Genomic DNA, 9234 nt, shown 5'->3' with positions numbered 1-9234 from the left:
AGCAGACCAGGAAGCATCTATAGAGGGATATAGAGATAACGTTTCAGATCAGTGAGCTTTTGTCAGAACTGGAAATCTTAGAGATGAACAGTTTTCAAGCAAATTCAGTGCCAGGGTAAAGGGCAGGGGGAACAGGAAAAGAACCAAAGGAAACTTGTGTTCAAACTTCATTATTAACGGGCCAGGCAATTTGATTGTAGGTACATCACTAATGGGCTTATAAAGAGTTACACAACTTGCAAAGTATTCACAGGGCAGAATATTGCCGTCAGCGTATGGGGGCGGGTCCGATACGCTGATGTGTAAAACGATGCGCGGTGAGGTCGGGCGTGTGTCCCGATGTCATCGCGCGTCATTTCGATATTTCGCTCAACAGGCGCTCGCTGGAGGCAGCTGCGCACCCACCGAGCCGTCAGCAGCCTATTAAGGCCATTAAAAAAGTAATTAAAGTTGTTAAGAACGCTGCCCGTCCAATCTTAAGGCTGGCGTGGGGGCAGGCGAAGAGCCCAAGCGACCTTTGCATTTTTCAGGAAACCTCATCCACGGGTGGGATGAGGTTTCCTGAAGGTTTTATAAAATAATTAGATAAATTTTCCAAACTTCACAAACACGTCCCAGCTCATGTGACGCTGCCACTTGATGGGACATGGCTTGATCTCACCCTACTTAAGTACTCAGGCACTTTACAGCAGAATTCACCAGGCAGAGTGTGAGATTCCTGATCTGCATGGCTTAGTACAACACCGCATCCTTTGATTACTCACTGAATTAACTGCCTTGACTTGTATTGGGATGTTACAGTGAAAGGAATTGTGCAGCACCTATTCTATCATCCAGCAACACTTTGTATTCGTACCCCAACCTGGTAGGACAGCAAACTGCCTTTGTATGTGTGTTTGTAAAAAATAAAAATTCAGGCACTGTAAGAATCTGAGAGCTCAACTGCTTTGGAATCTCAGTTCAAGTCATGTGCAAACAGATGGGTTGAAAGTGTCCTTTGTTGGCTGTAAGGCGTTTGGAAAATGTGAGTCCAGGGAAATCTCTCAGTCTATATTTCAGCGGGCATGGACAGCGCATAATAGCTCCTAATGTGGCATTAATTGACAATTTTACTCAGAGAGGCCCAGGATAGTTTTCATGATATCGTGGGGCATGTTCTTCTAAGATTAAGGATGAGGCAGCTTATTGGACCAATGTATAGGGTGCTTTGCTCTGCTCTTACCACATTGTGCCTGACTCGGAAAGATGGCACTGAGTGCTTCAAATGCCAACAGTTCCATTCCCTGGACCTAAAACACTTTACCTCGATGACACCAATAGCTACAAAATAAAACACAACAGGCATCAAGGTCTATGGATTAAGACTAGAATGAATGTGTCTTCATAATGTATTTCATGTCCTTATTTTTTTAAGGAATTAAAAGTGCAGATAAAAATGAACTTAAGAGAATTGCTACTGCTCCATTTGAAGAGCACTATTTATTCGTGGAGGATTTTCATCTACTCAACACCATTTTGGCCAAAATTTCAAGAAGACTTTGTTTCACAGCTTCAGAGCCTCCTCGGCCAGTGAAGCCTACACCATGTAAGTAACTGTGAATGATGCTGTGGAAACACTTTTCAAAGCAGAGTGGAATGGCACGGTGGGTTAGCACACTGTATTTTCATCTTCAGGAACTGTCTGGCCTGAGACTGAAGAATTAAATCCCTCTCCCGATGGGAGAGGATCTGCTGGTTCCAAATGAATATTTTTAAGGCGGAGGTAGATAGATCTTTGTTAGGCGAGGGAATCAAAGGTTATCGGGGTTAGATGGGAATGTGGAAATCGGAACACAAAAAGATCCGCCATGACCTTATTGAATGGTGGGGCAGCTTGAGGGGCCAAATGGTTTACTCCTGCTCCTATTTCTTACGTTCTTATGAAATTAATTTGGACAGTTTCAATCCAGTTATGAGTGACTGTGGGCTTAGGCTGTCAAACTGTTCCTTTAAGGGCCAGTGTTTGGTCTCTCAATGCCTGGAAAGAGAGGAACTGGCATTTTTTGAGCCATTGGAAATCATACTTGGCATCCTAGTCAAGCGTAGACTCCAATTCCAATTAAACTGGTATGGGTAGGCATGCTAAGTGTCCATTGAAAAGGCCTGCCTGAAAGATGATTCAACATCAGCTTGCATTTATAAAGCATCATTAAATGCAGGAAAGATTTTCCCGAGGTCCTTCTCAGGAGCGCAATCAAACAAAATTTGACACCAAGCTACATAAGAAGATAATAGAACAGGCTAGTAGCTTAAAGGAGCGGCTTAAAGGAAGAAAGAGAGAAGTAAGAGGGCAGAGAGGTTTAGGGAGTGAGGCTTAGGACCTATGTGGCTGAGGGCACAGATGCCAGTGGTAGAGCAGTGAAAATCAGGGATGTGCCAGAGGTTAGGACTGGATGAACAGAGAGATCTTGGAGGGTTGCAGGGCTGAAGAAGATCACAGAGCTAAAGAGGAACAAGACAACAGAGGGGTTTGAAGACAAGGATGAGACCTTTAAAATCGAGAGGGTCCTGGATTGGGAACCAAATTTATACTCCAGAAAGCTAATTGGTGAGGGATGTTACTGGAGCCAATCTTTACTCAGTCTTACATTTATTTACAGAGTGAAACATTACAAGCATGCACTTAATTCAACCAGTGCATAGTTTCAGTAAGCGTCTCTTTATACGTGATGAAGTGAATCTGCAATTAATGCCGATTAACTGAATGCAATTGAGCACAATTGACACCCAATTAGCAACGGGTGTAGCTTAGCGAGCACAAGGGATGGTGGGGCTCTGATGCGAGTCTGGATGCAAGCTGTTGAGCTTTGGATGAGTTCAGGTTTATGGAGAACATAGGAGGCCAGCCAGAAGAGCATTGGAATAGTCAAGTTTGGCAGTAACAAAGGAATGGATGAGGGTTTCAGCAGCAGATGAGCTGAGGCAGGATGGAGACAGGCAACATTGCAGAGGTGGAAAGAAGCGGTCTTAGTCATAGTCATAGAGTTTTACAGCACAGAAAGAGGCCTTTCAGCCCATTATGTCTGCACCCGTCATCAAATCCTATTGGTGATGAAGAGCTCCTGGCATGCAAAAGAGTGAACAAGGTCCCCACCAGACTTTCCACTATCAGACGCCAAGGTATTCAGGAAAGAATTAATAGGTTTGGTCGGCAGTTAAAAGTCTTCCCTGAAATCTCTAACTCTCCATCCTGAATTCTACATCCTGTAATGCGTTGCCTTCCTTGGCACAGAATACCCCAGTTGTCAGCAGCTGAAGAACAATTATGTTTTGCAAAGTGTTGGATTGTCTTGGTAATTATCCTTATAGACTGCAAACTCCTTGCTAATCAGACATTCATCCAGACCTTCTTAAAGGTGTTAATCAGAGTGCTAGGAACCAAAAGGAAACTTGAAATAAATATCACCTCTCAAGGGAACTTGAAAGTAAATAGGACAGAGGCAGAGCAGCATTATGGTAATGAATGCTCTCACTGCCTTGCAATAGATAAATCTAATCCTTCCTGTCCCTTCTTCTTACCAGTGGCAGAGAAAATCATCGGCCCCCGGGACTTGGTGATTAGTGAGTTGCATTACAGCTCAATAAGACTGTCCTGGACTCCAGCTACAGGAGACGTGATGAGCTACAGAGTTGTCATCAACCCATATTCATCTACCGGATGGCTGGTACCGGGGGCAGAGAGGCAGGTGAGTGATGCTGGTTCCATCCAGCCTTTGCATTTCACAGTTACTGGCTGGGGGAGGAAAAGGCAGTGGAGGGGAGCCTAAAACAGCCGGATATAGGGTAAAGCAAAGGCAGCAGCCGGTCTTGTCAGGTGTTTTTTTTTCAAAAATTCTAACCCATACAGTGAATGGTAACGTTATAAGCAATGATGCTCCATTTGTGTAACTTAATGGGCAGAATTTTACAGCCTCATTGCGGTGGTGGGGGTGTGGGGGGATGCAGTGAGCTGTTCAAAAGTCCATTGACTTTGGCAGACTAGAAAATTCTGACCAATGTCTCTGTGAAGTGAGTTGTGATATTTTTCTACATTAAAGGTCTTCAATAAATGAATGTTGCTTTTGTGGTAAAGCTATCATAAAGAAAGCACTTCAAAGACACTCTGAAAGTCTCCTTGAAGCACAGCAGCATTGACGTTAATGACTGGGAGGAGCTTGCTACCAATCAATCAAAATGAGGACAACTTGTCCGTCAAGCTGCATCACATTTTGAGTCCAAACATCTTAATGGTGAGGCAGAGCAGTGGCAGAGAAGGAAAGCAAAGGAAGCAAGTCCTACACTCCAGATCCCACTGCCTCATGGGATGCCCTGCCACATATGTTCAAATATCTGTGGGTCACCAGTCACATGAAGACCCATGGCAGAAACTGGCGACCCTGAGTGGATATCATTCTTGAATCATGGGACAGCCAATGATGATTAGCACTGGTGATGATATTGGTTGTGGTGGTAGTAATAGTGGCATTAGTAGTAATGGTAGTGGTGGTGGTACTGGTAATAGTATGGTTGAGGATTCACTATCTGGTGTGGGTCTGAGTCATACAAACTGTACACGTTCCTATATCCAATGCCCATTCTTTACTCAATAAGCTGATCTTAGCTCAGGTAGTGTAGGGGCACTCTCATTGGGCAGTCAAAGGATAAGTGGTCTCTGATAGAAGATGTAAAAAACTAGTAGTCTCCTCATTCCTAGTCGCTCAATATAGCATTCTACTTTCCTACCATGTCATTCCACTCTCAGTGGAGTTTAATGTCTCCCCCATAGCAAGTTTGGTGGTAGTGGGGCATTTAATGAGGTGGGAGGGTGGTGGGTGGGGACCTTGCCGACTCTCTGCCTTCCCACCTCTGCCCCGATTAGGCTCATGGCAAGAAGGCTAGTGGAAGGCCTTCCTGCCCCACCACCAATTCAGGGGCAATTATTGCTGATTTAAGGACTTTATCCCACTGCTGTTGTTATTCACTCAGTGACAGGTGGAGGACTCGCCATGCGGGAAACCCAAAAAGCAAACACAGTTATTGATTTTTGGCTTCTGGCTGTGTCCCTTGGTGCAAAGGCACATTGTGCCTGATCTAGGGACTAGGCATAGAGAAGTGGTGAGGCCCACTGAGAGCTATGCCCCTGCCCTTATTGCTGACAACGCTATCCTGTGGCCCCCACGCCACAATCCCCCTCCTGCCATCACTCACCTATGGCCTGAGTCGCTCGGTATTCCGAGGCCTTGGATGGGTGCATTACCGGCAAAAGCCACTGCCTCCCTGGTGGCACTGCTGAGCAATGAAGAGTTGATAGCCTCTGATTGGCCGGCAGCTCTTGCCAGATGGGACTTCCGCTCCTGGGGTACTTGATCCCCGGGAAGGCCTGCCGCTGCCTATGTAAGTTCCTGATTGGTGGGTCTCTTGCTGGGTCTTCAATAAGCAGGTGAGGCCCCCCTCGCCTTCATTAAATTCTGCCCCCACTCCACGCCATCCCACTCTAACACCATGCTGTTCTAATCTTACAGAACAGCGTAGCGCTTTGGGTAAAGGTAATCAGAGTGTGACAGGAAGGGACAGAGTGTTTAACATTAACAGCAATAATGCATCAGTGAGTAAGGTCAAATCAGGAAAAAAATGGTAAAAAGTACAAAATTAAAGGCTCTTTATCTGAATGCATGAAGCATTCATAACAAGATAGATGAATTAATGGCGCAAATAAAGATAAATGGGTTTGATCTAGTTATGGAGACATGGGGCAGAATTTTCTGTTAGACGTGCGGAGAGCGACCCGACATCACCACGAGCCATCGCGATATTTCGCTGGGTGGGCGCGCGATGAAGCTCGATGCGCACCTGCCATTAATTAACGGGTTAGTTAAGGCTCTTGTTTCGTCAATCGATGGCGATTTTCAGACGCCCGTGCGATCTTCAGGTCGGCACATGGGCGCAATGGGAGGTGGGTAAGAGACTTTTCTATGAACCTCATCCACGGGCGGGATAAGGGAATTCAGTGGGGTTGTCAATCAGCTTTGTTGAGTATTTATTGGAGAAAGTTTTTTTAAACTTGCCTGTGTGATCTGCAGCAGTTCAGAACGAATTCCAGCAGCTTTCTGTGTACTTTGACTGAGGTGCGGTGCTGAAAGAGGCTCCGACTGCCAAGGGAGACAGTCAACTACATCAGTCAGATGATTGGCTCTGGGATCTCTCCTAACTGTGTGGGCGGACACCCCATGCCAGTGGCTCTGAAGGTCACAGTTGCCCTCCACTTCTATGCCTCTGGCTCCTTCCAGGGCTTGGTGGGTGATCTTTGCGGTGTCTCCCAATCAGCTGTCCACACTTGTGTCAAGCAGGTTACAGACGCTCTGTTTAGATGTGCATTGACCTTCATCCACTTCCGCTGCGACCAGGCAAGCCAGACACAGTGAGCCAGAGGCTTCTTGGCCATTGCTGGCTTCCCTCGCGTCCAGGGTGCTATAGACTGTACACGTGGGGCCATCAAGGCGCCAGCAGGTGAGCCTTCATCAACAGGAAGGACTTCCACTCCATGAATGTGCAGATAGTGTGTGATCTCAGGATGCTGATTCTACAAGTCTGTGCTAGGTACCCAGGCAGCTCCCACAACGCCAACATCCTCAGATATTCGCAGGTGCCGGGGCTCTTCAGTGCTCCAGCCCAGCTGGATGGATGACTGTTGGGTGATAAAAGCTATCCCCTCAGAAGGTGGCTCATGACACCTCTCTGCCATCCAAGAACAGAAGCTGAGCAGCGCTACAATAGGAGCCAGGGCTCCACAAGGGCTGTGGTGGAGAGAGCCATCGGTCTTCTCAAGATGCGCCTCCAATGACTGGACTGCTCGGGGGGGGGGGACAATCCAGTACCCCCCGATTGTGTGTTGGTGATAGTGGTTGCATGCTGCACTCTCCACGATCTTGCGCTGGAAAAGGGGGACGCAGTGGACGATGAACACCTTGACGCAGCAGATGCGGCTGCACAAGATTTGTCCAGCACTGATTCTGAGGATGAGGAAGCACAGGGAAATGCTGAGGGGCTAAACGCTGACCCAGGACTACACCAAGGAGGCAGGGACACCCGGGAGGCTTTAATCCAACGAACCTTCAGCTAGCTCCGCACAAATGGATCAGCAGAACCAGCATTGCCTGGCGCTTCCATACTCGGTACCTAAGTGCTAAATCTGCCAGGTCATCAGCTGCAACTAAGGGCTTTGGACATAAACTTGAATGTCCAAACAAACACTCATGACGTTTATCTTAAACATACACATGCAGAACAAAGGAGCCACCCTCAGCCATGGTAACACATCTGGTTTGTATTTTAACCATCAGAAGTTCTCACGAATCCAAAACAAGACTTTAATCAAGCAGAAGAAATCATAAGTACCTAATTTCGGGCCAGCACAAAAGCACCAGTGAGAAACCCGTGGTGTGCCTAAGGTGCCTTATACTTTCGTTTCCGGGTGCTACGTCTTGGTGCCGCCCCATTACACGGAGTGGCATCTGAGCCAGCCTGCTCACCCTGCTGTCCTGTTGGCCTCAATGACCTTGGCTGTTATCCCCTGGCCCGTGGAGCCTGTGCTGGCCCCGCCTGGGAGGGAGCGGCCAGTTGCACAGCTGGCATCTCCCCAGTTGTCGCAGCCTCACCTGATGAAGCGGTCACTGGGAGGGGGCCAGAGCAGCTGATGCCCTCATCCAGAGCACCGTGAGAGGAGCCCATAGAGACACTAGGCAGCTGCTGTTGCCGACATGAGGTAACCCCGGACCCTCCCTGCTCACTATGGATGGATGGGTAATGAGCTGGGAATCTTGAAGCCCACACCGTTTCTCACATTGGCACTGACCAGCTGTGGCCACTGGCGCTGCGAGGGCTTGCAAGTCCGAGTGTAACCCCCAGGAGGACCTGATTGTTCTCCTGGAGACGCCTCTCCACAAGACTCGCCACTCTCTCCACGGAGGAAGCATGACGATCTGCCATGAGGCTCATTGCATCACTGATGCTCCGCATGGACTTCCTCACCAAGCGAAGCACAGTCTCATGTATCACTCCCAGAAGCTCCTGCACACCCGGCTGCATTTCCTGCAGCTGCTGCGTCACGGACGACTCCAGAGGCACATCATCACGCACCGACTGAGCATGTACCTGGTCAACTGCAGTCCTCCAACTGCTGGCGTCATCGGCACTCTGTCTCTGCCAGCTCCTCCAGCGAATGTGAAGTGGCCTCGCTACTGTGCCCCGGGACACTAGCCAATGTTTCAATGCCACCAAGGTGCTAGTATCTGTGCTGATGCCTGCTTCGCAGAAATAGTGTAACGCAGGTGACACTTGAGGGCCCTCAGGGGGCATCTGGAATTGCTCATGGAGGACAGGGTCTGATGATGCTGAGATGAACAACAAGGATAGTGAATCAGTTAGCGTGCACACAGTGACACACTTCATTCCTTTCCCCCTGTCTCATTATGCGCTCAACCTTCCAGAACCAATGGACACGAATGTTGGTGGGGTGGCAAATAGTGAGGAGGATAGGCTTACATTACAGGCAGATATGGACGGGCTGGTCAGATGGGCTGATGAATGGCAAATGGAATGTAATGTGGATAAGTGTAAGGTCATGCACTTGGGCAGGACAAACAAGGCACGGGAATACACGATGAATGGTAGGACTGTGGAAAGTAACAAGGATCAGGGAGACCTTGGTGTGCATGTCGACATGTCCCTTAAGGTAGTGTTTAAGAAGGCAAATGCCATAGTTGCCTTTATTAGCCGAGGCATAGAATATAGGAGCAGGGAGGTAATGTTCCAAGTGCAGAAAACGCTGCCTAGGCCACAGCTACAGTCTGCGTGCAGTTCTGAAATGTGCTTCGCGGGAGGGATTTGATTGGAGTGGAGAGAGTGCAGAGGTCATTGACCAGGATGCTGGCTGGGCTGGAGAGTTTGACTTATGAGGAGAGATAGCGTAGACTGGGGTTATTTCCCCTGGAGCAGAGGAGATTGAGGGGTGACATGATTGAGGCGTTTAAACTTCTGAGAGGCATAGATAGGGTCGACAGAAAGGAACTTTTCCCCTTAGTGGAGGGATCAGTAACCAGGTGTCATAGATTTAAGGTAAAGGGCATGAGGTTGACAGGGGATGTGATGAGCAACTTTTGCACACAGAGTGTGTTGGGAATGTGGGACATACTGCCTGAAAGGGTGGTAGACGCAGAA

General features: G+C 48.1%; 1 protein-coding gene across 1 annotated transcript in view; it reads left to right on the top strand.

Moving 5' to 3' along the window:
- Positions 1–310: 310 nt before the first annotated feature.
- The window catches only part of LOC121286154 (collagen alpha-1(VII) chain-like), a 188135-nt gene continuing 179211 nt past the window's right edge, over positions 311–9234 (top strand). The window contains exons 1-3 of the mRNA XM_041203135.1: positions 311–317; positions 1415–1585; positions 3562–3725. Of these exons, the coding sequence (XP_041059069.1) occupies positions 311–317; positions 1415–1585; positions 3562–3725 (342 nt within the window). The remainder of the gene's footprint in view (positions 318–1414; positions 1586–3561; positions 3726–9234) is intronic.

Source organism: Carcharodon carcharias, chromosome 13, assembly GCF_017639515.1.
Source record: "Carcharodon carcharias isolate sCarCar2 chromosome 13, sCarCar2.pri, whole genome shotgun sequence".
Taxonomy (NCBI): Eukaryota; Metazoa; Chordata; class Chondrichthyes; order Lamniformes; family Lamnidae; genus Carcharodon; species Carcharodon carcharias.
Note: the sequence above shows the minus strand (reverse complement) of the source record. Positions and strands in the feature narration are given on the sequence as shown.